The sequence below is a fragment of the Melopsittacus undulatus genome, chromosome 6 (genome assembly GCF_012275295.1).
Source record: "Melopsittacus undulatus isolate bMelUnd1 chromosome 6, bMelUnd1.mat.Z, whole genome shotgun sequence".
Classification (NCBI taxonomy): Eukaryota; Metazoa; Chordata; class Aves; order Psittaciformes; family Psittaculidae; genus Melopsittacus; species Melopsittacus undulatus.
In genome coordinates this window covers 19,833,052-19,860,279 of record NC_047532.1, presented here as the reverse complement: position 1 = coordinate 19,860,279, position 27,228 = coordinate 19,833,052, and the positions used below count along the sequence as shown (strand labels likewise).

The 27,228-nt window shown below is 45.6% G+C and overlaps 1 protein-coding gene across 3 annotated transcripts in view; it reads right to left on the bottom strand.

Annotated features, from left to right (window-relative positions):
• ERI3 (ERI1 exoribonuclease family member 3) overlaps positions 1-21,368 on the bottom strand; it is a 129,266-nt gene extending 107,898 nt beyond the window's left edge. For all 3 annotated transcript variants that reach the window (XM_034063608.1, XM_034063609.1, XM_034063610.1), the window contains exons 1-2: positions 21,290-21,368; positions 11,334-11,608 (exon numbers count right to left, since the gene is read on the bottom strand). In XM_034063608.1, the coding sequence (XP_033919499.1) occupies positions 11,334-11,585 (252 nt within the window). In that variant the 5' untranslated portion in view covers positions 11,586-11,608; positions 21,290-21,368. The remainder of the gene's footprint in view (positions 1-11,333; positions 11,609-21,289) is intronic.
• Positions 21,369-27,228: the final 5,860 nt, after the last annotated feature.

Sequence of the window (27,228 nt, the reverse complement as noted above, 5' to 3'; positions counted from 1 at the left end):
CATGCAACAAGCCTCTCAAATCACTTCTGGAGAGAAACAGAGAGAGAGGGAGAGAGAATAAAAAAAATATTGCTTTTTAATATTCAAAAACAGTTTGCAAAATTTAATCAAAGCAGAGCAAAAGCTAACATTTTTACCACTTTGACATTTTTATTAGCGCTTTCATAAATTTTTAAAACATGAATGGAATTAGTTTAACAACACCAGAAAAAAAAAGAAAAAACAACTGCCTGAAAACATCTGGAAGAGACAAATAAGAAATAATAAAAAAATAAAGAGGAAAAAAAAAAGAAACCCAACTCCTGTGAGTAAAATTAGCATGTGGAAAACGCAGCCGCTGCGGAGGAACTAACGCAGGTTTTGGACCCTGGCTGCAACCTTCATGACCCACAGGCGGAAATTACCCTGAGGTCCTACATATGAGCTGGTGACATCACCTTGCTGGCAGGCAAGGGGAGGGCAAGAAGCTGGGTGGGTAAATGGAAACAACAAATAATTTCAATAGCTAGGAGAAACACCCGATTTCCATGGTGGACAGAGCCTGTGGCCACAGCAGAGCAGCTCTGCCCCCTTGGAGGAGCAGGCACACAGCCCAAATCAGGGCACGTGGGGAGCATGTGCCACTGGGATGGAAAGTTAAGGGGAAAAGAATGAAAATAAAATGAAGTGTTAACAGTGCCAAAGTGCCCAGTGCCACATGGAGCAGCCAAGCTGCAGAGGACACAGGGCTTAACCATTTCCCCACAGTCAGCTGTGCCATGCAGGCTGAGGCAGAGCGGAGGGTTGGATGCATCCTTACCCACAGCCGTACCACCCCACAGGGAGCCACCAAGTTTCCCCTGGAAAGACATGAAATTCAAGCTGTGGGCTGGAAGAGGAGGACACAGGGGGGAAATATCTGAGCATCACCCAGATTGCCTGTTGTGGTGCAGCCAAACTCATTGGCTTTAACCCCCCAGGGGGACCCTTGGAAACACGAGAAACTCAACCTGAGTAAGAAATGCTGGACACAGCTGATCCTCCCTTCAAAAGAGCTACCACAGAGAGGCTCTGAAAGCAGCAGATTTATGTTCAGAAGGAAAACACACTGCAAAGTTTGAAGCCAATGGACAGGATGTCACAACAGAGCCAGGCTTAACCCCAAGATAACACTACCCTGTCCTTCAAAGCAAGCTGGGCCAGCTCATTGCCCCTTAGGTCGGCATCCCACCATGTAAGTTGGTAAGCCCACAGCAGAGCAAGAAGAACATCCCTGCTCCCAGAGAGGGACATGCACCGGCTGGATTTCACAGCAGGACTGCACTGCAATGTTGAGATCGGCCCTAAGGGACCAGAAACATCCTCAGGGGCCATCAAGTGGCTGGATGCAAAGTGAGACTGAAAGACAGCCCTGCTGCTGATCTGATACACAAAGGCGTCGCTCGCCTCCCAGAACCAAAGGCAAAAAGCACTTCCAGGAGGGTCAGATTAAGACAAACTGAGGAAATAAAAAGCCATACTAAAAGAAAATGTGGAAAATCTAACAACATCCAGAATTACTGCAGGTCTTTGGGAAGCACACAGCCAGGAGCAGGGGTGGAAGCCCAGGAGCAACTCATCTTGGGAGAAAGCGCAGCCGCTCTTTTGGGCTTATTTGGTCAGTTTCTGAAGCAAGCGGTAAAGGACCTTTCCCAAAAGGCTGTTTATCTGCACACTTCCTATAGCAGAGATTTTTCCAGTCTCTGGCAGTGTTTGCTCCACTGGTATCTAAGGCAACAGATACCAGCCCCATGAAATCAGCCCCACTCCTCACTAACGACGTTAGCCAGTCCTGCAATGAAATTTAACCTGTGACACTGCTGTACTTTTCATTTAAACTTTCATTTGGAGAGAAGCAGTGTTTGGAGACCCTGCAGTTTGTCCTGCTAATAAAGACAAGTGTTGGGACCTTTAAAGGTGCCATTCATCTTTTGCCTTTATTAAATTCAATTTTCTTAAGCCCATGATACATCATGAAATTAAGAGTTGACATTCCTGCAAAAACAAAAATATCTATCAACCATAAACACAAGGAGGGGGGGGTGAAAGAGGCCTCTATTACCAAGAATTTATGGCTTCAAGTTGATCTGTTTCCACTTTTTTTCTCTCTCCTGTTTTTTTTCTTTTACAAGCATATGGTTTGTTTTAGATATCCAAAATGTTATTACAGATCTAGAATTTCATTAGTAATTATTATGAAATGGTGAGCACTTAGACACACACACACACACCCCCCCTCCAACAGACCGGGATGCAGGAAGGCAGCCGGGCGCTCTCTCACATTTCACAGCAGCCCTGCGAGCTCAGCACACTCAGCTCCATCAAGGAGCATCACACTCAGCTCTATCAAGAACCTTCACTGCTTCTTCCTGGGTGGGAAAGGTAGAGGAGAGAGTCACCAGGGAATTAAAAAGAGATGCTCACTGACACTTCCTTTCTTTGTGTTAGTCTCATCATCCGTAAGCATTACCTTGAGATCCTCACCCATTTCCACTTCCAACACTTGAGTACACATTCCAGTTTCAGCAGTGATTTGTGCCAGCAGCATTTGGGGCTTCTAAGTATTTATTTATTTATTAAATCCCCCACAGATTTTCCTTCTTGCCCAACCAGAAGTTATGGATGTGCTGAAATAATACTGAGGGTGTCCAGAGGCTGCAAATAGCCGCCAGCTACCAGAAGAACAAATGTACCCATTTGAATTTTGCGAGCACTGCAATTAGGTATTTTATTTAGCCCTGCAAAGTAACTTGAAAGTAAATCCAGGATTCAAACCACCAGCAATAAATAAGCAGCTTTTTATTTTCCTTTCATTGTCATGAAAAGTTGAACATGTTTTCTGTTGAGAAATTCTGCACGCGGCTCCCAATTACAGGCATTTGCATTTATATTGTTGGAACACAGAGCTTCTAAAATCAATATTAACACGCTTAAAGAAAAAGACATTGGCACCCTGTCCCTCCCCTCAGCTGCGCCCCCAAACACAGGAACAATAGGATTCGACAGAGCCGGAGGCTTAGACATATCCATTACCAGGTCCACTCTCTTTACAACAATCTTGCATTTATGATTTCACGGTACTTCACACAAATCCATGTGACAGCTTGTTTGGAATTTCTGCCTTTTTAAAAAATAAACTAAACAAATGTTCCCTCCAAAAAAGATGTTCCAGGTGGAAGCCTCCTATGAAACCTGGCTGTCCCAGGCCAGGGGACAGGGTGGCAGCAGGAGCCTGCAGGGTCACTGTGGAATGCCGAGGGGCTTCCTTTTAAGAAGGATTTGAAATATTCATAAGGGCATGTGAAAGCAGCGCTATAAACCCACCCCTTCCTTATCCAACCTTCCTAAATGAAACTCCCCTCCCTTTAACAGCAGAGCAGGGATGCACACGTTCAGCTGTATTGATCTTCTTGCTAATAAAAGAAATGAACAAGCACACAACTATACTCACTAAATAATTTCCTGTAACAGACAGATCTCTGGAGTTCAGAGAAGAAAGCATCTGAAGTTACACTAATTCCCACAGAGGAATCTTTTTGCTTATCCTTTCGGTTTTGGAGGACATGACATTAGATGTAAAGAGCACAGTGCCCAGTGAGAGCTTTCTGGCTCTCAAAACCTTTTAATCCAGAAGCCCACATACAAAGTGGACAGGGCCAACTTTAGAAGACCCAGTTATATATTTGAGGAAGATCGCGTGGCCTATTCAGTTAAAAAACTACCAGAGATGAATTTATCCCTTACTCCCACCCCCATGTGAAGAAGTTTAATAAACACAAGAATAAACGATGCCCATAAAAATCAGAGCTGACTGTTCAAAATGCAATAAAAACAAGCAGAGGCCATTGAGAGAAAGGGATTTTTACAGATTGGGAAAAGCATAAAACTTCCTACTAAAGGATCCCTTTACACCTTTCAGAAAGGTAAGGGCAGAAGAGGCAAGGGAGTCTCCACAGAGGGACACGGCCTCAGCACCAGCTCATTTTGCTCAGCGATGCTTCTCCCCAGCTCTTGAAAGGAAAAAAAAAGTCATTTTATGCACAAGGAGCTTATTTCTTAAACAAACACTCGTGTTTTTGATTTACACCACGGGCTGCTCCTAAATAATTTATGGCGGGTTAAATTTATTGCACAGCCCTGGCCGGCTGCAAATTCGAATTGCCAAATAATTAGATTTTAGGGCAATGCTTATAAATTATCCGCCGATTTGTCCGGACTTGTTTGTCAGTTGCTTTGTGCTTCGGGTCATCTTTGGCATTTCGCTGTTTGTGTTTTAATTGCTGATTTACACTTTGACAGATGAGAGTTGATGCCTCCAAGATCGGGGAGGGGGCGGGGGGTTGAAGAGCAGGAAGAATCAGAGCTTTTAAAGCCTTGTGATTTTCCTTTTTTTTCCATGGCAATTAAAATCGAAAAGGGACATGGTAAGGACAGCACTGGCCTAACAGATCTGCCTCCCCAGTTCCCATCCTCTGCCTTAATTATTATTTTAACTAAAGCTGTTTCCAAATGAGCAGCCTTGCACTGGCCCACAAGGGCAGCGACCAAGATGACCTCCTAGGTCTTTTCCCCACCTCTAAATTTGTATTAAACTAACCAAAACAAGTGCCATCAAGGCAACAACTCTGCGGTGGGGACAGCAGGACTTCTGCTGAATCGGGGCTATCCTGACTTTGCAAAGGATGCCCATCTGCACACACAGAGTGAAGGCTCTCAGTGCTCCTGTCCCAAGTAAGTTACTCTGTGGACTGACTAATCTTGTAAAAATGTCTCTAGGGAAGCAGCTGATGCCCAAATTTCATTTTCCATCAACACCTAGCTTAAGGTACACATATGCATGCAACCAACAATTTAACACATTTAAAAAACTGCTATATCCCAGGAAAGCATGAAGGGAAATACAGATCAAAATCAACACACACGAGAACAAGCAGGAATATGGGAAGATCACGAAACACTGGGATAAGATGATGTGAAGACAAATTCTGTTGCCCGGTCATTGACTCTCCAATGTCTCTTCCTCCCCTAACTCTTAGGTGAACCTTAGTGCCCACCCCCCAGCACTCACACTGCACCCCAATGTCAAAGGATGGATTTCCTCAAAGATCAATCTGGACCTGCATTCTTGTTTCTGCACTGGCATCAAACCTGGCTTTTATTTCCAGGTGCTTCCTTACAACGGCGAGGGTGAGGGACCATTTCTCTTTCTTTAATAGAAGCTGAAATTCACATCTAATCACATGCCTTCAGGAGCTTGAGCTTTAAAAGAGAGTCCATGCACCTGCCTGAGGGCAGCATCACCTCCCCCTAAATAATTTCTGACTTTGTCTAGGCTGTTTTTACCGACTCCAATAAGAGAGACTCACACACTCCTCAGGCACTTTATCCTCCTGTTTCATTAGTCTTATCACTGGAAAGTTTGTCCTAATGTCTAATCACAATTTTCCTTGCTGCTGTTTAAATTCAAGACTGCTCTTCTGCCCACAGCAGATACAGACCAGAACATCGCCTTTTGCATTTTTGCACCGCAAGACCTCATCATAAAATCATAGAATCAACTAGGTTGGGAAAGACCTTCAAGACCATCAAGTCCAATCATTAGCCCAAGAAAATACAGACCCGTCTTGTCACTGTGCTGAACACAACCCCTAAGCTATCCAGCCTGCACTCACGGTTGTACTTTGCAGACCCCTGATCACACTCACTTTCTTTTGCATCCTTTTAAAATAGTCTCAAGGGTTAAGTATTAAATCCAAAGTGAAGCACTTCCACAGCTGAGGTCCCCTCTTACAGAGCCAAGAAAAGGAGGATCCATGTCTCACAAATGACATTTCACCCTTAAACTTACCATTGTGGTCTTTGGAACTCCTTTTATACCTGCCAATGTATCTGAAATCTTGACAGCTGGCTCACAACCCTTGTCCTGCCATCCTGAATGAAAGCTTTGGTAGTCATACGCTCCCAGGCTGGTTCCTGCCTCTCACCATCAGCATCACCTCACCTTGCCAAAACTCACAAAGCTATTTTAATCTTTCCAGCAGCACCCAGACATGAAGAACAAGGCAGAACCTCCCTCCTCTTTCGACACCTGGGATGAGAAATATAGACCAAAACCATCAACACTTCAACTTGTTTCTTTGAGCACTGCTGACATATACTTAACCACCCAGAAAATCTCCAACGACACAGCCAACAACAATTTAAGCTTGACAGTTTGGGGGAAGTTTAGTACTCAAATCAGGTTAAAAACAGCACACACACATTTCCAAATGTTACCTTTCCATTGCAAGTTGACAACTACACTATATCCTTTTTCACGTCCGCTCCTTTGTATCGCAGGCAACCAGCCTATGCAGAATTATCAAACCATTTCAAGACCCAACCTCTTCACCTGATACTGAGCAGCATAAATGATCAATGTTGCCAGCAACACTAAAACATCTGGGATGGGTAGAAAGGGCATACTACTGCATGTAAATGAACACCCAGGGTTTTACAGACATCACAAACAGCTACTGGTGACAGCGCATTTCTGCCTGGCAGAGAGGAACTAAATAACATAACCAAGAGCTCTTTTGCCAGCTAACAAGTACACAGACCAACAAAGACAACACAGGGATGGTTGCACAGCCAGCCTGGCACAAAGAGGAAGGAAAGCACAAGACTTAGGCATGCCCTGGGCCTTTCTCACCAAAAGAGCTGAGCTGCATTTTACCAAGAGGGTTTTGTTCAAAACTAAGTAAAGGCCACGTTAAGACAGCAAAGACCACTCCCCAGCAACCACAGCTGCCTAAAAAGCAGTGTCCCTGTACAGCACCAGATACATACCACATAATGGAATAATACTGCCTCCTTTTAAAGCATCATGCCTTGGGGGATGCAAAATACCCCTCCTGCCACAGAGGCTGTGAAATTGCTGCATGCTCACACAGATCCTCAGTGACCACAGGGCAGGACAAGCACAGCAAACATACAAACCTGTGGCATCCATTCCCTTCCCTTTCCTTCAGAAATGCACGTGTTGTGAACATTTCCAGGAGCACACATTACCTTTAGCAGCAGCTTTACAGAGAGGTGAACAAACATTTAAACACGATGCAGCGGACTTGCACATTCCTGAGCTAGCCTGGATCTTTTCTTTTCAGGGTGACTGCTGCTCAACTGCTTTCTGCTGTAACAACAAGTCTACTTAACTTTGCAACTTGTCACCTAAACGATGTGTAATGTTTGCACAGCTAAGGATACAGTGTTCAAACAGCACAGATGGGGAATTGCACGCCGGGATGCATAACTGATGTCAGGCCTCCACACGCTGCAAGGGAAAGGGCAACATGACTGATGGCTTTAAAGTAGTCATCTCACCAGCTTGTCAATAACCAGCCGAAAGCTAGGCAGGTTGGGTCAGGTTAGGACTGCAGCAATTGGCCACCTGAGTTTGTTGCTATTTTAGGCTTGTTGCTATAATAATGCTGGGTTTATATCTTTAAATAAGAAATGGCTTTGAATATTTTTTTTCATACATCAGACATCTTGCCAGGTGGTCTCCTGGTTGTGCTCTTCAGGAGATCTGGGTTCAGTAACTGTTCATGTTCTCTAGCTCACTGGGCTTTAAATGAACACAGCTAATTCTGTTGCCTGAAGCCATAACCCACCCTGTCAGATTCATATGGGTCACAGCTAGGCTGTCCCCACTTACTGGAAGAATAAGGGACATATCCAAGGCAAAATGACTGCCACAGAGAATGTAGTTTTTGAGGGTTACACCGCACCTGGTGCCTCAAACCCTGCAGAAGCCTCTCTGAAACATTGGTCTTCTCTCTACATCTTTTAAAATAAAGACATTATTCTCAATATTGGTCAAAATAAGATTTCACAACAGCCCAACAGACCTGCAGTGAAGCACGTGACACACGGAAAACATGATTAAAAAAGAACAGCATCTCTTTAATTTCAGATGCATCTTGTAGGACGTTGAGCTATGGATATTCATGTGCTTTTAGCAAGATTTTTACTGTTGAGAGGAACTAGCTACAAGCCTCAAAAAGTTTTTCCCAAAGACTGTTCAAAAAATTAACACTAACAGAAAAACCCACCTGAAGCAGCTTTTACATGAACTATTTCCTGTCACTCTACAACTTAAAGCATTCCAACATATGAATGGCATAACAACAGCCATAATTGGCAAGATGACAAATATATATATTATTTTACTTACTTTTAGTAAAAAGACAGACATTAAGTCACTGTTACATGCAGTTTTAATGGCATTTCTCTTGAAACAACATTGTAAGAAACTGAACTGAGAGCTGGGTATTTAAAACTACACCCAAGCCTAAGCTGCATGAAGACAGGTAATTGCAGATTAATATTCCACTGTAATACTTATGCACAAAAGTGCAGAATTAAAGTTGCCATGGGAAACAAGCCTGAATTTCTTCTACTTTTCAGCAATTCACGATCATCCTTAATAAAGGTTTTGGCAAGTGATTTCTAATGTACTGAGCTTAACAGCCACACAAAAACCACGCAAGAAGAAAGCTGCTATAGGGGGATGTCTAGATAGAATAAGCAGGCACATCTCCATTATCTGCCTCTGGGTAAGATTTTGACAGTCTCCGTCACTTGTGTGAGTCACCTTCTGCATTCCCATCCTGGCATAGGATTGCTGTGATACAGGCTCCACAGAGCACTGCTTGTGAAACACATAGAAGATACCTCACAGTCTGCTTCCCAGACTACTCTTGGAGCAGTTTTGAGATTTCAGGGACATATTCCTCCTAGGAAGTTCTCTGAGCCTATGCTATGGCTCCCAAGGCAGCTTGCCTATCACGCATCTCCTTGCTCTGAGCAGGGAGTTCAGCAGGGACTGCACATCTGTTGCTACAGCCTAAATTTGGTGAAAATCAACATCCACTCCCATTACAATGTGAGTCTATAAATCACAGCATCTCAGGAACAGAGACACCTCATTCAGTTGTCCCTGCCTTGGGAACAAGACCATGGGTAAAGCATATGGGCAGTGACAGGCAGTGATCATTGCTTCCCAGGGGAACACCACTGCCCTTGACCCTCCTTGATCCCCATTATGTGGGCCATACCACCAGACCTTCAATAGGGATTGGGCAGCATGAAAAGGAATGGAAATAAAGGAGTCATCAGGGCTCCTGAATGAGCATGAAGAATTTCCCCAGGGATAATGTCAGCAAGCAGGAGAGGAAGTAGATGTGGCAGTTGCACACCTTGGTGTAGATAAAAGAACAGCTCTTCCCAGTTGTTTCTGGTAAGAAGACAGAACAGTCTGAAGAGCAGTTAGTGAGAAATGTGAAATGTACTGCATGGTGACAAGAGGACTCTGTAAGACTTCTAGGCTGAGCTGGCTAAGTTTAGATATGCCTACCCCTCCAACGTAACCTGGATCACAGCTTAGCTCTGTATATTGCAGCCTCCTTGTCAAATTCCAATGCATTTGAATTCTCATTGATCTAGAGTTCTATTTTGCAGATACTAAAACAACAGCAGAAAAAGGATCAGGATCATGGTGAAGATCAGCACCTGACCATTCCTAGGTCCCAGTTATGTCCTCGAACCAAACCTCCAAAACCTCTCTGCTACTGCTCCAGTGAAAGAGCCTGCCACTAGAACCCTGCACAAAATATCACTGAAATACATGGCACAGTTTGCTCACCATAACATACAGCCCAGCAGCGGAGAGAACAAAAGCCATGCTGGTCAGCAAAAAGGTAAGTAAGATGTAGGTAGGGGCATCAACTAAAGTCTTATTTTATGAAGTTGTCCAATTCTGGCAGCTGTCTTTTGCCTTTGCAGCTACACTGATTCCCATGTAGCCATTTCTTTATTTGTCTAAATTGCTGGTGAGGATGTGAAGAACCAACAACCCTTTCCACACATGATGTGACACAGACAGGCACTAAACACAGCAGACTAGAAAAACAACACTGAAGAACATCTCCACGTTAAAGGTGCTATCTCACCAACAAAATATATAGCATATCTGCATTGGCCCAGACCATTACTTTCCCTGGCAAGGACTTGGGGACAAAGCTCCTTAAAACAGTAGTAATCATATTCCACTCATGCTCCTTTTTACTGCCAGCTGTAAACTACCTCCACATGCATCATGGTTTTGCATCAAAATGTGCACAGACCAAGCCCATATCCAAAGGGACAAGGTAGATCCAATTTACAGCTTTGACAGGTCCGTGCACCCGAGGCAGAGCATGCAGGAAATAGCCTGACATCTCACTTGGAGAGCAGTTAAGACCTTGCTAGCAGAACTGGATGCACAACCACAGCAGCCTCTCACAAAGACCCAGCAAAAGAGCAGGAAATTTGCTGTCCATTTTCCAAGAAACACAAGAGGCAGGTGGCACTCACCAGGGCACTACTGGGAATGAGAGGGGTCAAATTTGACCCTGACTTGCAGTATCCCTTCAACAAGTGCAAGGGAAACCAGAGATATGAACACACGAAAACCACTCAGACTTTAGTATATACAAGGCAAATTGCTTAGCAGATGAGGATGAGAAATCAAAGTTCATTTTAGAGACTCAGAAATTCCGTTTATTTGTTACTAACCCAATGATAGTTTTTGGGGGTTTAGGTTTTTTTTTTAATCCCTTTCTAGCAGTTTTGTAATTTAAATGGAAAACCTTGGCCTATCCGGCTGACAACTGATAATATATTTACTAATACGCTCTACTGTACTTCATCTGGATCTCTATACGTCTCAAGGGGTAAGACACTGCAAAACCTCTCTGAAGCTGAACTCGTTTCATTACAATCCAGAGTTAACACGCAGGCAAGATAACTGCAGCAAAATCAGACAGCTCCAAAATATTGTTCTTCTCTACTTAGAAACACCATTATGTTGCACATATATCATTCAGACTATTCCTGTCCTAAAGCTTTTGGCTACCAACAGCCTTTTTTCTTGCAGAATCAAACAAGGTTGCCATGAGTACACTACTAATGCAGGTTCCCAGCCAAAAAATTCTTACTCTCCCCCTCGTTCAAGCAGATGACAGGCATCTCAGAAGATGACTTAAGAGAGGGTTTCAGTTACATGTGAGTTGTTACTTCCTCAATGGAAAAGGCTCCTTCATTTCATTCCCACTAAACAGTCTTGGCATTGCTCCTGAGAGAGCAAGTAATTGGCAAGAGCCCTGGAAGACCAGCAACAGAAAGGTGGGACAAACCAGAGAAAATGAGTGAGCCAGCACTGTGCTTTTTCCTTCCATCTCTCAGAACAGCAGCAGCAACCTGCAAGAGGATAATTAACAGGATTGACTATTTACCTGAGGATGAATCTGTGGTTTATCACATGTAGCCTCAAAATCCAGCACTAGGAAGTAGTGATATCTCTGTGGAGGAAAGGATGACATTGCTGCCATGCAAGCTCCAAAGCCGTGGGTCGCCAGTTTCCTGCTTATGATGGAGCTGTACTCTTTGAGAACACCAGCTGGGAGGAGGGAGCACACAGCTTGTCTTGCCCTTGGAAGTAAGTTTTGGGGAAACTTTGCTGCTCCAGTATGGAGGAGTGCTATCATTGAACATCCAGAGGCATCTGAAACTGAAGAGAGACTTGTGTTACTCATGCAAACGTACATCTCAGCTCTTTTAGCATCTCTACTGTCCTCTGATAGAGATTTCCTCTTGCTTCCCAGTGGAGGTTCCAGCACTGGAAACCTGAAATAACAGTAACCTGCTCTAAACACAGCAGATGACATTTGGACTGAGCTCAAGGTGTCCAGAATTACAGGCAACTGGAAGTTAACCACTGCAACAACTCTAAATGAAGAACTATGAGGCACACAACAGTCATGGCTCCAGGCACCAGGCTGCAACCCCCTGCTGAACCTTATCATAGCAGAACACAACATAAATCACACAAAACACAGAAAATCTGTTCTAAACCCCACTGAAACAGATGATCTCCAGAGGTCCCTTCTAACCCCAACCATTCTGTGATTCTAAGGAGGCATTTTGTCTTTTCATATACTCCTGATACGTGGTAGGAATTCAATACAACAATACATATATCAACACTACAACCCATCCATACAGGTTGACCCTGAAGCACCTGTTCAGTTGCACCAAAACCTCCCACTTCCATTACAAATCCATGTATCTGGTGGCTGGAAGGCTCCTCTCCAGGGGAAATACTCATTTGCGCTGTGTATGAGGTTTCTCAGAGATGTGATTCTAGTGCTACACTCAATTTCTTCCTTCAGGTAGCTCTCAAAGGATATTGGTTCAACAAACCCACACCCAGGGACTTCAGGAACTCTAAATGCAAGCAGGACTCTATAAGGTTACAGGCTTCCTCCCAAAGAAATACCTCACATGGCCATCACCTTCAGATGCTTCTATTTAACAAATGCTATGTAATAAAATACATTATCCATGTGAGACTCCCTGGATTCCCCCATGCTTTTTCTTTTAAGACATTCCAGGAAAAACCCAACAGGACTGTCACTGCCCAAGGCAGGTCAGCCTCAGGGCTGTTAACAGATTTATCGGATGAGAGTTCAAGCCCAACTCATGGAGGTGTTACACAGGTGGGTACAGTGACTGACAGCAAAACAGGTAACCTGCAACACCACAATCTTCTTGAACAAGGATAGAAGCACCCCTCTGTGTGTGTACATATATATACACACACATTGCTATATAGAGATTTAAATCCATTCCTCCACCCTCATGGTTGGTCCTACTGCCCAAGGCTCTGGGCAAGACCTCCATCTCACCATGTGCCACCCACCCACTTGGTTTCTGAGCCCTCCCTGTATCTGCACTCACTGTTGGCACCACTGTGAAGGGCTGGAAGTGCCTGCTATGAGAGATGGAACCGAACTGGGAAAGGCAAAACAGAGGACTCATCACTGCCCATGAACAAAGTGGCTGTTTGCACAAAAGACTGCATTTGCTCTCTCCCATCCGTTAGTCCATCAGGTAAATAATGCACGTGCCAAAACACACACTTAATGAGGTAAATAATATGCCTTGAATAACAGCTAAATCTGTATTTACCTGCGAGACCAGAGAAACTCGAAAGGACCAGATTAGGAGATAATTGCGGCTGAGCACGTTGTGTGCCTCGAGTAAACATGCATTTGGTAACCTTCCCTTTCCAAGGTTTTGAGTGAAAGGCAAAAATCAAAGGAGATGAGATGGTTTAAGACTGAGCCAATGTCCACACTGCCAATTCCATAGCATAAATGCATCCACCTTGTGGCTTTCACATGCTGGGGGGGTGCTTGCTTTCTTAAAGCAGTGTGTCAGGCAGCAGGTACCTGGAAAACTGAAAACTCAAGTTACAAAACCATAATGAAGAGCCCAATATTGTCTTTATCCTATAGGGGCTCAGTTCTACTTATTGCTTTTCCATCTACTGCTTTTACTGTCATTAATAGAAGCATCACAGCCAAACAGAAGTTATATTCACTTCTAATCTGCCCCAGATAATATACATACTTTATCAGATAAGAGATATTTGAGATATACGTGCTTTAAACCTTCAAACTACCAGCTATGAATCTGAAGGCACATTACAGCAAACATAACATCTCAGAACAAAGCAGCTTGCAAGTTAGTTGCAGTAAAACCTGGTCTTTAGCCTACTGCATAAGGTAAAACACACAGTTGGAGTGGGGGAGGCAGGCAGGCTCCAACCCCTATATCAAACACAGGCAATAAAACATATATAATCCACCCACATGCAGCAAGATCAGTACCTCTCTAATTTATCTCAACTGGCAAGACAAGGGCATCAGACATGAACCCCACAAATCTTCAGGCTGGCCACATGATGCACAGTAGTGCAGAGGGTCCCAAGCCACTGAGCTACACAGCAAAGGTAAACCAACCATCTAGGCAGGATTCAGGCACAGCACCATGCAGCCATGGCAGCACCACTCCAGACCCCAGCAGGCCTGTGTCCCACAGGTACCATGGGACATCAGCACAGGGGAATAATGGCCAACATCTAGTGCCTGTTTACATTAACAACTTCTGCAGATGGTCCATGTGTAATGACAGCATCAAGCTCCCCATCCTAAAATCAGCCTCCCTCCCTGTTCTGCCCTGTGGCAGAGGGAGCAATGCTCCAAATAAAGGTGCATGAGTGGGGGTATTGCATGCTGATTCCCCTGCACAGATGGCATACAAATAAGGGCAACCCCACTGCAAACTCTGCACCTTCAGCCAAATGAAGTTTTAACTGCATGTTTACCCAGATACTGCTCTAGGTGCGCTGGGAAGACCTCACATCATCTTCTTTGGCAAGGTCAGAGCATGAGATAGCTGGTGAGCAAACAGGCTTTATTAGAAGTCACGTAAAGCATTTATAACGGCTATGACAATGCAAAGCACTCGTAATTATCCTGTATTTTTTCCAACAGACAACAATGTAACTTCAAAAATTAGAAACCCAGCTCTACCCATATAAATCCACATGTTCAGTGATTCCATTTCCAAACCTATGTAAAACATCACATATATTTCTTACACACACAGAGGATCAGATTATAATCTCAGACAGGGCAAGCTGTCACATCTGGCATTCAGCACTACTAGGTTAATATTTCATATCACACAGCTCCGATTCCTTATACAGATACATATGAAACATAATGGGACCGCGAACTGAGGCTGGACCTCAGGAATTATTTTGACAGATTGCACACAGACCTAGGAAAATGTGACAGCGCTTTACATTTGCAACACCCAATAACATGGGAAATGGCCATGTGTGGTGGGTTTCAGCTGGAAGATAAAGTTTGTGTTATGTGCTGTATAGCACCATGTGCCACACGTGACATCGTCTAATCAACAACTGTCTTTAAGTCATTAGAAAAAACATCTGATCTGGCAATCAGTTACTTGCAGGGAACAAGACAAGCTCAGGCTGACCATAGTTCTTGCTTGTTTAGTGGTCCGAGAACATGATACTAAATCATGACAGTTTGACCACCAGCAAGTGACGAAAGCCAAGAGAAAGGCAAGTGTCAGCTCCAGCCACTGGCTTGCCAGGGACCCCACCAAGTATGAAGCAGAGAATCTGCACTGGCAGGCATCATGCTCCAGGCTTCCCACTCGGGAAGCTGCTTAGGGGGGACCACAAGGGGCAAGGAACTCCTGCCACATGGAGAATGCTGGTAACAAAAGCCAGCAGGGCACTGAAAGTGCTCCCTCCTACCTGCAGGGCAGCCCCAAACCCACAGATACGTGCACCACATGCAGAGGATTCAAATCCATCAATACAGAGATGAATTAGCCTATGACCTTGACCTAACGGGCTTTTTGCACATACCGTGTTATTTACCTTCTACAATCACATTGAATTAAAGTACTTAGCAGCAAGAGAAGGCATGACTTTAATAGCTTGCCTTCAACCCCAAAATAGTCCCCTGCACTGTCCAGTTTGATAAGCTGATGTGGAAAGGGGGCAAGAAGACCAACACCTAAGTTCAGGTTGGTACCTCCATTTACACATGAATTACTTTGTTACAGTAATATGGCCCTTTAAGATAATAAAAACCAAAACTCCCCATACCAATGTAAAGGACAAGACAAACTGAACTTAAAAAATAAAAGCAACCAAGCTTTGGGAGTTTCATGCTTCCTTTTAACCCCTGTGAAAAGCCTGGGTAGGGGCAAACTGCGATTGTCTCTTGCGGACAACTGAACTTAAGGCTAGAGCAGCCAAAACCAATCCAAAACGTAAGTCAGGTTTTTCTTACTTTATTAAATTATAGTGTCTTGTTTTATTAAATTATAAATATAAAAGATAAAAAGATAGGGTAATAAAGATGCTTTTTGTAGAACAAAACTGGATACATTTAGGAACACCTGGAAAAGAGTATAACAAACTTCCCTTTTGGTAGCTGTTCAAATGCATACTCAGAGGTCAAATGTGAGCCCATATTTCAGTTGTGTGAAGATTTAACTGAAGAACAATAGAGATAACTCCATATATTTTTTTCTAAATCAATCTTAAGCCAAACCCAAGTATTTCATTTTATGAACAGTGCAAAAATGACAGCACCTGGCTAGCCTGCAAAGCAGGAAACAAGAGACTATGACCAAAAGCAGCTTACCCACTCTTATGATCCAAACTTGGAAAAAAACCAACAAAACAAAACCAGAAAATATACATAAAGTAAAACAAACAACAAAACACAAAGCTTTCAGAACCATTTTAATAATGTCACATAGTTTTAGACAGGTAAATTTGCTTCTTTACTTTGTTAACCTCATGGCATCATTCCTTGAACATGAATTCAGTACACTTCAGGGTTGCATTCCCTTCACTTTTGGCTGGGTTTGTCTCCGGCCCTGCTAGACAACAAGGCCCGTGTTTTGGAAAATGCATAACATAATTTTCCCAAGCACTGCCACAGGATGCCTATATGCTGTCCCATCATTACTCAGCTCAGATACAACTTGGTGTCAATCATTTTGTTTTTACAGCACTCCATGATAGTACCCAGCCTCTTGCCACTACAGATGAAGAGGTCCCTGTTCTCAAGAACTTACAGTCTAAAATTAGATGCAATACAACAAGTGAGGGTAAGAGCAAAGAAGGATGAGGGTTACAGGAGCAAAGTCAGGTAACCACTCATCTAGGAGGTACCTGCATCTCAGTAGTTCAATTAAAAAAACCCAATTCACTCTATATAGGCACCGGCTTCCCTCTATATTAGCCATTATAGAGGAGATAGGTGAACACAGAAAGGGTTGACTAAAGGATGGAGGGCACTCTTGGGTTAAGGAAGGTCTGTCCCGTTCTTGAGCTCATTCTTCCCGCTGCATTCCTTGGCTGATATGTCATAGGCACCACCAGATATGTCAGCTATGTCACTGCACCAGAATCTCTTCCATTGTGACACCACAGACGCGATGGCTTGTGAGATCACAATGAGCGAAGAAGGCACTGATTAGTTAGGAAAGCACTTCCTGAGGCTATCACACCCTATGAGGCTGGGAAACAAAAACATCTCAGTTCACTTGACAACACAGTGAAACACACAAGACTTCCACATGTGAACTCATCCCAACAGACCAACCAGAAGTTGTCCCAAAGATGCACAGTACAATTCCACTGCAATTTTATTAGGCTGCCTCTGCTAAGCAATCCATGTTTTGTGACTGGTCTCCTAAGACAGGCTTTGCTGTGTATTTTTAAACCTTCTCCAAGAGTAATTGTGGATAGCTAAATGGGTGTAAGTTGGAGTCTAAAGAAGTTCCACACAGTAAAGGATCAGTCACTTAGAGGAAGTGTAAAGGAAGGAAACAACAAAAATTAAACCAAAAAAGCAACAATACAGATGCATACAGGAAAGGACTGGAGAGCTACAGGGGAAGAGCAGATTTGGTATTAAGGAAAAGACCATTTACAGAGGATCAGACCAAGAATCCTTTAGTCCAGTCTCCTGCTTCTGCATGGGAGCCATAATCCAGGGTGAAGTTACACAAGATAGGGTTAACCAAGCCAATAGTTCTGGGAGGCCAAAAGGAGGCAGGCCTATCTTTCCCTCTCTGTTCTACTCTCCTGCTAATTACTTTACACCAGTTCCTGAGCTTGTCTGGCCCCTTTCTAAGATGACTCAAGTTCAGGAACCTATAAAAGGGCTAATGGAGCCAGAATAAAACACAATTAAAACAAGATAGTTTCCTGCTGGTTTAGTGGGATGAATCAGCTGAGGGACACGCTGGGTGAGTGCCAAAGCTCAAAGAAGAGGATGGGCTCACACTGGCAGAAGTGGGAGGAATATGAGCCACTGGGAGCTGTCGGTTGGCTCAGCCACTCACCAAGCCACATACTCAGGACAGACATGTGGGATGGCATGGCCCTTTGCAGGAAATGGAGAAGGTATCTGAGTTTTAGCAGCATAAACCCATAAAACTCAAACTCAAGAAGCCCACTGGACCATCCTGTCTGAACCTCACATAATGCTGGCCATAAAAGTTTCCACTTCATCACTCCTGAATTGAGCCCAAAGGCTTGAGCATCTTTCAGAAAAAGTTTCTGGACTTGAATTGCAGCAGCAAGCATGGAGGCTCCCCACTACCTTCAAACAGCTCATTCCAGTGGTCAGTCCATTCGCTGTCAAAAAATAACACATCTTAGTTTTCATTCAAACTTTCCCAGCTCTGCTCTTTGGTGCAAGTTCAGAGATTTATGGCATTTTAGGGCTCTTGATCCACAGCAGAGCTCCTAGTGCCAGAAGTAAGAGATCTGAAGCTACTATGCTTCTAGTCAGTAAAAGCTACTATTACATATTGGCCTAATTTAGTGGAAAGGAGACATAGCAGGCCACCCTTTGTTTAATGGAATCTAGCATGCATAATTACTTGATCTTCACATACACAAATGCCACAGTTGTTCAAACTACTTCTACAGCTGCACACCTTCGTTATCTTAAGAATGAACTTGAAGGTTAATGCCCGAGAGTGCCAAATGAATCTCAGTCTGGATTTGGGGAGACATCACTTGCATTGCTCAATACATTGGTTGCTTTTGTTCTTCACAAATGAACTCCAGAAGTGTTACAAGAAAGTCTGTACTCTGCCAAAGCTCTGTCCTGGTAGACAAGCAAATGCTCCAAGCAGGGCAGCAGCTACAATGAGGCACACTTCCAGAAGGTGCCCCACGGTTTCCAGACAACCCTGTCTCAGTGAGCCTGGAAAACCAGCCAGGGAAGATGTTGAGCCTAATATTCAACTACAGAAAAAAATAAACCAAACAAAAACCAACCCCCAAACCCAAACAACTGCAACAAATGCAGCTGAATTAAAAAACAACACAACAAACTTTTCTGGGGGGGTGGGAGTGGGTCAGAGTCAAGTATCTGCACAATGTACCTGGAGAGAATACAACTTCTCAGCTGGCATTTGCCCAGCACAGATAACTTCTCTTGGGGAAAAGTTGACAAATGGCATCTAGCAGCAACAGCCAGCACCTCTGCTCTAGACTGCACTTTGACAGCCACAGCTTGTGCTCTTCTCCCCTCACTCCCCTGTCTGCCATTGTCCCATGCTACGTATGTCAGCTTAGCATGACTGGAGTAAAACACTCAGGATGACCATTTCCAGCAAAAACACATGCTTCAGACCCAAGGACAGACTTGTGATAAACACACTGCTCTACAGTCTCACGGCCCTCCACTGGAGGTGGCTACTGGATTGATACTGGGCAGTCAAGTGGAAAAGCCTCACATTTTTTAAGCCTCTTCCAAAACGTTAAGGGAAAAAAAATAATAAGAAAAGAAAACAAAATCAAGGCCTACCAAAGTTAACAAAACCAAAACAAGATAAGCACTGAAACAGCTGTGATATGGCCTCCTGAAGGAATCAAACTCACTTTGGGTATCTCAGCTGCAGGGCAAACACTTCAGGTCATATCAGTGTATACTGAATCCAAGGGCTTCTTTATTTAGCATCGAGCACATAAACATTTTCTTTTTAATGCTTTAATGGGTTTCTCCTTTTGGATTTTGGTAACACTCAAATCTGTCTGGCGACAAACACATTAACTTAAAAAAAACAACCCAAACTCACCCACAAAACTCCCCAAAACATCATTTGTGTAGGAAACCGCACAGTTTGAGATGAACAAGAACCATGAAGGGGCCACCCTTTGAAACAAGAAAAGCATTAAATTAACACTATAAATTAACATGAAAAGCCAGCTGCAAAAGCCAGAATTCAGTACTTGATAAAGGAACCCAAACCATCTGAAATAAAATTTCCAAAGCGCACTGGAGAGTACCTGGACTTCTAACATATCACTTCAGAGTAATTCATCCTTGAAAACACAAGTTCAAACATCAGCTTTTAACATCAAGTGATACAAGATGCTACAATGGTGCAAGCAGCAACTAAAGGATAAAACAAATTCCAGTTACCATTTAAAAAAGTGAAATATATAAAATCCTAAAACAACTAACAGCACCTGATGGGACATGTGCCATTGAGATGTACCTGTCTGGAGCCCTGTGCACCTCATCCTTCCCAAGGCACAGTGCAAGCATTAGCCTATTCAAATGCTTGCTTGTCCCTTGCATTGCAACTGAATATACAGAGTTTGGACTAAGCAGGGGCTGTCAATCCACCAACTTCTGAACCGAAAAGCTCAATAAGGAAAGCAGATAAGAAGTAGTGAAACAAATACCAGACTTATTAGCAAGCAGGCCAGCAATGATCATGTAAAACCACCAGACACAGGACTTGTGAAAGACAGAATGTAAGGAGTAAATGACAACACCTTTTCATATATCTGAGTTTAGAAAGAACACTTGTAACAGCACAGCAGCTTAGAAGAAACACCTGTAACAGCACAGCAGCTTAGAAGAAACACCTGTAACAGTACAGTAGCAAGAAAAGAAATTCCTACTGCCAGTCAGAAAAGAAGTAAATAGATCCTGCACTTCTAAGCCTTCTCAAGTTTACTCCACTCTCAAGATCCAAGACAAGTGACAAGTTCAATCTCACAGCATAAAAAAATAGAAAGAAAAACAACCCCAACCAAATCTCGTATTCCCCCATCACTGCCATCCAGGAACCTTCACATCCCAAATGACATGGAAGTCCCCACTGCTGCTGCCTCCTACTCCTCCCGCACACACCCCCCAGGTACACAGCCGATTCTCCCTTCCTTATGTCCCAACAGCAAGGGATCCCGCTCGGGCTGGGATCCCGCTCGGGGGGGAGGCTGCCACGGCCGCCCTGCACACTTCCACCGAAGTACAGCCTGGAGAACGGAGGGCCCGGCAGTGCCGCGCTCCGGCGCAGAGGAGCCGCGGCTCGGCGTCGAGCGGACGAGGTGCCACCACGCCTGCCCGCCGCCGACCCGTACCCTCCCCTCGGGCTGGTGCCACCCCCCCCCGGCCTCCCCACATCCCCGGCGGCGCCCCGCCCCGGCCCGCAGCCCGGCTGAGCCACCCCACAGCCCCGGCCGCGGGCCGCCGCCCCAGCGCAGGGCCCGCCACCCCGGGGAACAGGCCAGGCCGCGCCCCCCTCATCTCCCCCCTCCGGGCCAGGCCTCCACCCCCCGCCCCGGGCCACGGCGGCCCCACGCCTCCACCGGGCCTGCCGGGCCCAGGCGCCGGCCGGGCCCCGCTGCAGCCGTGCCTCCGGCCCCTGCCCGGCGGGGCCGTTCCCCCCCACGCGGCGGGGGCTGCCCCGGGCCGGCCCTGCCCCCCCGCCCCGCACACACTCCGCACCACGAGTCCCCAACACCGCCACTCACCTCCGCGCACTCTGACCCCCGACCCCGCTCTGAGCGGCAGCGCCGCCGGCCAACCGCAGCGCCGCCTGCCGCCGCCGGGGGCGGGGCTTCCTCTCCGCCTCGCCCCCTGGCGCAGGCGCACACCTCTCGCCACCGCGCGGGGCACGCTGGGGTTTGTAGTTCGGCGCCGCCGCCCCGCCCCTCCGCCCTGCCTCGCCGCGTGGCCGCGCCTCGACGTCGGCGCCGCGTCCGGTCGCGCTTCTCCGGCCCCATGGGAGCCCATCGGCCTACCCCTTCACGCTGGCTGCAGCGGGGAAAGCTGCCGTCCCCTTGTTGAGTGATGCGGCCACCGGCACTCATGCCATTACTTCATCTGGGAAAGATCAGTGCTGCCGGTGCTGAGAACACTGTTGGTCTACATGATGCCCGGGTAGAGCTACACCAGTAATCACAGCTGGCTCCTTGCTTCATTTGGTTAAGTCAAAGTCAGGTCCCTCACCAAGCCTGGGGCTGTCTTTCTTCCCTTAACTTGGGACATCAGTCACCGGCTTGCAGATCTTCTGTGTTCATGCAGAATATGATCCTAAACTGGTCCTAAACCTGAGTCTGACCTTGCCCAGCATCCACCAGGCACCCCAAGCTGTGTCGTCTTCCCCACGCACATGGCTGGCACCCACTCGCATCTTACCTGCAGTGATGCCTGATCTTTAGCCCACTGCTGCACCATAGAATCACAGGATCAAATGATTGGGAAAGACCTTTAAGATCAACAGGGCCAGCATCTACCCCACGACTGCCAAGCCCACCACTAAATCCTGTCACTAAGTCGTCTACATGGTCTGTGAACACTTCCAGGGATGGTGATTCCACCACTGCCGTGAGCAGCCTGTTCCAATGCCTGACCACCCTTTGGGGAAGAATTTTTTCCTAGTATCCAGCCTAAACCTTCCCTGGCACAGACTGAGGCCATTACCTCTTGTCCTATCACTGGGTACTTGGGAGAAGAGACCAGCCACCTCCTCGATCCATCCTCCTTTCAGGTAGTTGGAAAGAGCGATAAGGTCCTGCCTGAGCCTTCTGTTCTCCAGACTAAACAATCCCAGTTCTCTCAGCCATTCCTCATCACACTTGTGCTCCAGACCCTTCACCAGCTTTGCTGGAAAGCACAGATGCAATGACAAGCATACTAGCTGGGGACAGTCACCACTTTGCTTCCCTCCTTGCCCCCTACATCAATTCATACATCCACATTGCATTCCTTTGCCCCATCCCTGATACCCCACATGTCTGTGAAGAGCAAACTCCATCACTGACTTACACAAATAGGACTGTGAGGGATCCTGGAGGTCACCTCACCCATTCCTACCTCTCTGTCATCTTGCCATTCTCTTCAAATCACCCTTGAAGGCCTTCTCTCTCTGTGCCTTGAAATACCAGACAAACCTAAGCACCACAGCAATGACTGATGGCCACTTACTGATGGCCACTCTATGCAAGAAGGGCTGCTTGCACTTCCCTGGCTGCCTGGCTGGATCTGCCTGGTGTTCCTGCCTTTAATTGCATTGCAAGCTCTTCAGGCTGGATTTATCTTTTTGCTCTGTTCGTATGCAGCCTTGAACTCAGGAGGCCTGAATCATGAAAGTAGCATGTCAGAACTATAAAAATACTAACAGCAAACCATTTAATAATAGAAAGAGTTCCTTTAAGCCCCCTTAGATTTGGCATCTCTCAGCCTCCCACCCACATAAGTGAGGATAATGTGAAGTTTTACTTTTAAGCTTAGCTGTATCACTGTGATTTGTCAAGCCTTTGGTGACTAATGTATGGTTTGCCAGGAGCCCAGGATAGTGAATTGAGGGGAGCCTTTGTGCTATGGTGTTCCTTGGATCTCTCCATGTCCCTCCTTATCAACGATGGAAACTGGCTGAGAGATGCTTGAAATTACACTGTAACCCCAGAGCCTGAAATTCAGGACTCACCGCCTACATTTCTGGGAGGGTAAGGGAGAAGTGGCCTTTCACCACTGGCCTCTGCATCTAGCAGTAAAACATATTTTATCTCAGTCCAGACAAGCACTGAATGGCTTATAGATGTGTGCTATTACCCACACAGCACAGCAGGCAGGAGAGTTCCTCTTGCCCATGTTTTTGAGGGAAACCTTTTTCCCATTTGAGCATCTGCAATAAACAGAGGCCACATCCTGTTTTCTGCCACTCTCAGGGACCCTTGTGAGAGCCATACAAGTGGTTCTTCAGGGACTGCAGGACAGCAATGTGATTCCCTTTGGCTACCGCATTTCCAAAGAGGTTCTTTTTTCTTGCACAGCTATCAGCTGCCGAAGAAGGCACCCAAACCGGTTTGAGATGTATTTTGTTGAACATTGTCGCTGTCTCTGTAGTGTTCATGTCTGAGCGTGCATGTCTCAAATGAACACTGCAGGCCACTGGAAATGTCACCTACAGATTAATCTGGCTAACCCCAGGCTTCTGGAATAATAAGGGTGATCAATGGATATCCTGTGGCTTCCCCATTAATGCATGTGGCCCCTGTAGCATCCTAGTTCAGAGCAGCTCACCTCCCTGAGGGATTCAGTCAGTGGCAGAGCAAGAAATGCAAAGGTGAATGCCATGGGGCTCTGGGCAAGCAATGTTGAGAAGCTGGGTCATGCAGATGGGGAAAAGTGGGCATAAGGGCTGATAGTTGCTGTTGTGGTTTAATCCCAGCCAGTAACTCAGCCATGCTCACTCCCCCAGCCCCCCCTTCCTTCCTCCTCTCCCAGAGGGATGGGGAGGAGAATCGGAAGAATGTAACTCCCATGGGTTGAGATAAGAACAGTTCAGTAACTAAGGTATAACATAAACCACTGCTGCTGCCACCAGTAATAATAATCATAAGGGAAATAAAAAGGGGAGAGAACACAACCACTCACCACCCACCGACCAATACCCAGCCCAACCAGGCAGTGATCTAGCCCTTATGGGTAACTGCCTCCAGTTTATATAGTGGGCATGATGTGCTGTGGTATGGAATACCTCTTTGGCTAGTTTGGGTCAGGTGTCCTGTCTCTGCTTCCTCCCAGCTTCCCCTCCTCCCTGGCAGACCATGAGGCTCAGAAAGTCCTCAGTCAGAGTAAACATTACTTAGCAACAACTAAAAACATCGGTGTTACCAGCGCTGTTTCCAGGCTGAGAGTCAAAAACACAGCGCTGCACCAGCTACTAAGAATGAGAAATAACTACTACTGCTAAACTCAGGACAGTCACTGATCAGGGTCACCTTATTTACTCCTGGTAACACAACCCATTCCAGCCCCGCTCCCCCACTGCCTCAGGATCAACAGAATCAGACCTCTGTCAATCCAAGAGTGAATGTGTTTTGTGATTAGCTCTGGAGTCTTAATTGCTTGTCCTACTTTAGACATTTTGGGATGGCTAGAATCAGCCCAGAGGAAATATGGTCTATGCTGGGGTGGTGTCTGGGCTGTCCTGACTTACACAAAGGACTACCTTTGAAGCCTGGGTGGAAAGGGCATCTCAAAGCTTCCATCTGTGCCCCCTTCTCTTGTGGTTGGATCCCCTGTGCTGCCACCAGCAGATGCAGCAGCCTTGTCTACAGTTACCCCAACAGTTTCTTAACAAAGCATCTTTCATTCAGCACAGATGTGCAGCCACCTCTGGACTGATGGACAAACAGAGCTTTATGAGAAGGCAGCAAACTGGTGGGGCACAGTAAGGTAGAAAATGCAGAATAAACCCCCTCAACCCCTCGTGGCAGCTCCAGGAGATCCACTGTGTGAATAAAGGACTGAGCTCATCCTAGCCCAAGATGAAGTATGAGGTCTCTGCCTGCTGTTGGGTCAGCACAGAGGAGGGAGGGTCCCACTGACTGCCTCCCCAGGCCTGCTCCCAGAGTCTCCTTCCCAAGGGCCCATGGAGCACAGCTCCTTTTGAAGCGATCGGTTTTCACATGAATATGGCACAAAGAAACATCACCTCATTTTAGAGGTGACTCCTTTAGCCCTGTTCAGCTGCTTATGCTGAATGCAGCTTCTAAATGTCTTATAATACACATGACAAGTAGTTTTGTATCACTGTTTTCTACTTAACCAATTAATAACGTGCCAACCCAAATCCTTTACTTACTAATGCCACCGGTGGGACTCATTAACCAACGTGAACACGTATTTAAGGGAATACTAATATTCACAATGTACATTTTTATATCCATGTTGTCATTCTTGAAACCACAGCTCAGTTCATGTATTCTGTTGGAACATTTGTTTGCAGAGGATTACTCTCTCCCTTTTCCTCTAAATACATATACTATCACTGGTGTATCATTCTGGTGAATGATATTAATGACAGCCTGTCATCATGGAAAGCTATTCCTAGCTGTCAATTAAAGGGTGCTTTGAAAGAAAGCAGCTCATTCAACCCCGGTGGGAGCAAGCATGTCTCATTGTTTGACAGTGACCCTCGTGATGAATTTGGGAGCAGCAGCAACAGCAGCTCTATGGGGCCAGAAGGTTTGCAGATGCAGCGCAGGGCTCTTGGGTGACAACAACAGGAGATTTTAAAGATGCTGATGCCCTTAGTAAAGAGGGTTTCAGATCACAAAAGCAATTCGCATGTACAAGTAAAGGCCAGAAAATGAGTCCTAGGGATACCAAGCCATTCTCCTCCATCTTGTAATATCATTTCCCATCCGACATCCCAGTAATTTATAGACCTCAATTATCAAACATGTTTTGTTTACTTGCCCGTGCTAACCCAAGTAGAAGGCTTCTTTAGGTGTTCTCTGCCTGATAGATGGGAAACTTCCTCTAATTCTCAGATAAAATATATTCATAGCTAGTTTACACTAATTTACTCTGCAGAAATGATCTTTTGCTTTAACTTGTGGATTTTTTTTTTCCTCCCATCATGTATTTACAGGCAGCTATCTGATCCCAGTCATCTTTGTCATCTTTGTTTTGCTGGACTAAACAAACCATTTTACTTTGTGCCTCCTCTTCACCTTAGCATTCGACTTCCCACACCATCTTTGCACCTGCTCCAGATTCAACTGGTTTTCCTTGAGCACGAGCACCCAGACTGGTACATGGTGTTCCTGAGCTGGGCTCCAAGGCCTCGTACAATATATGTCACTTGACCCTATAAACATCACTCATATAAACATGCTTCATTTCTATATTTCCCCCCTCAACAGGGTGGTCCACTCTCAGGGCTTTCTTGTTTCTTTTACTTTCCTAAGCACTCCTTGCACAGTAATAAAAATGTACAGACTCAGTGGGGATCTGTTTTAACTTCAAATGTGCTGATTCAGTTCAAAAACCATTAATTCAGCCGGAATCAGGGCCATGGTGTGGAAATCCTTTCCCAGTTAAAGCAGAGGTGAGAGGGACAACCTTTGGCAGGCTAGGAAATAAGTGCATTAGGAAGAAATAGCAGGACATCAGAAAGTGGCTGTTGACTGGGCTCTGTAAACTGGGGAGCAGGGAATCTTGGACATTTCAGATGAGGATGGGATGTTGCCATAGGAGATCTGCTGTACCTTGGATATAAGCAAAACTCTGGGGTTTGGTGCAGGAGACCGTTATATTTCTATTGCCTGTGTTTTGCTGAGTTGGACACAATGGTCAGTGATGGACCTTACACTGACCTCACACGCAAGGTGTTGTCCAAAGCTGGCCAGACACACTGGTCCTGCCTCAGAAAACTCCTTTGGTATTCAAGAGCACAGGAGGATGCAATGAAATACAAAGCAAACACAGACTCTCTCTACCTTGGGCTGCACATCACTCTTGCTCCCCTCTGCATGGTTGCAGTGCGACCACACAGTGCTTGGTGCTGGATGTGAAACTGCCACCAACATAAGTGCTTCACAAAGAGGAGCAACCCTGTGTAGCTGGCTTGGGAAAGGAGAAAGGGTGAAAAGTGCCCAGTGAATCTAGCTTGTGC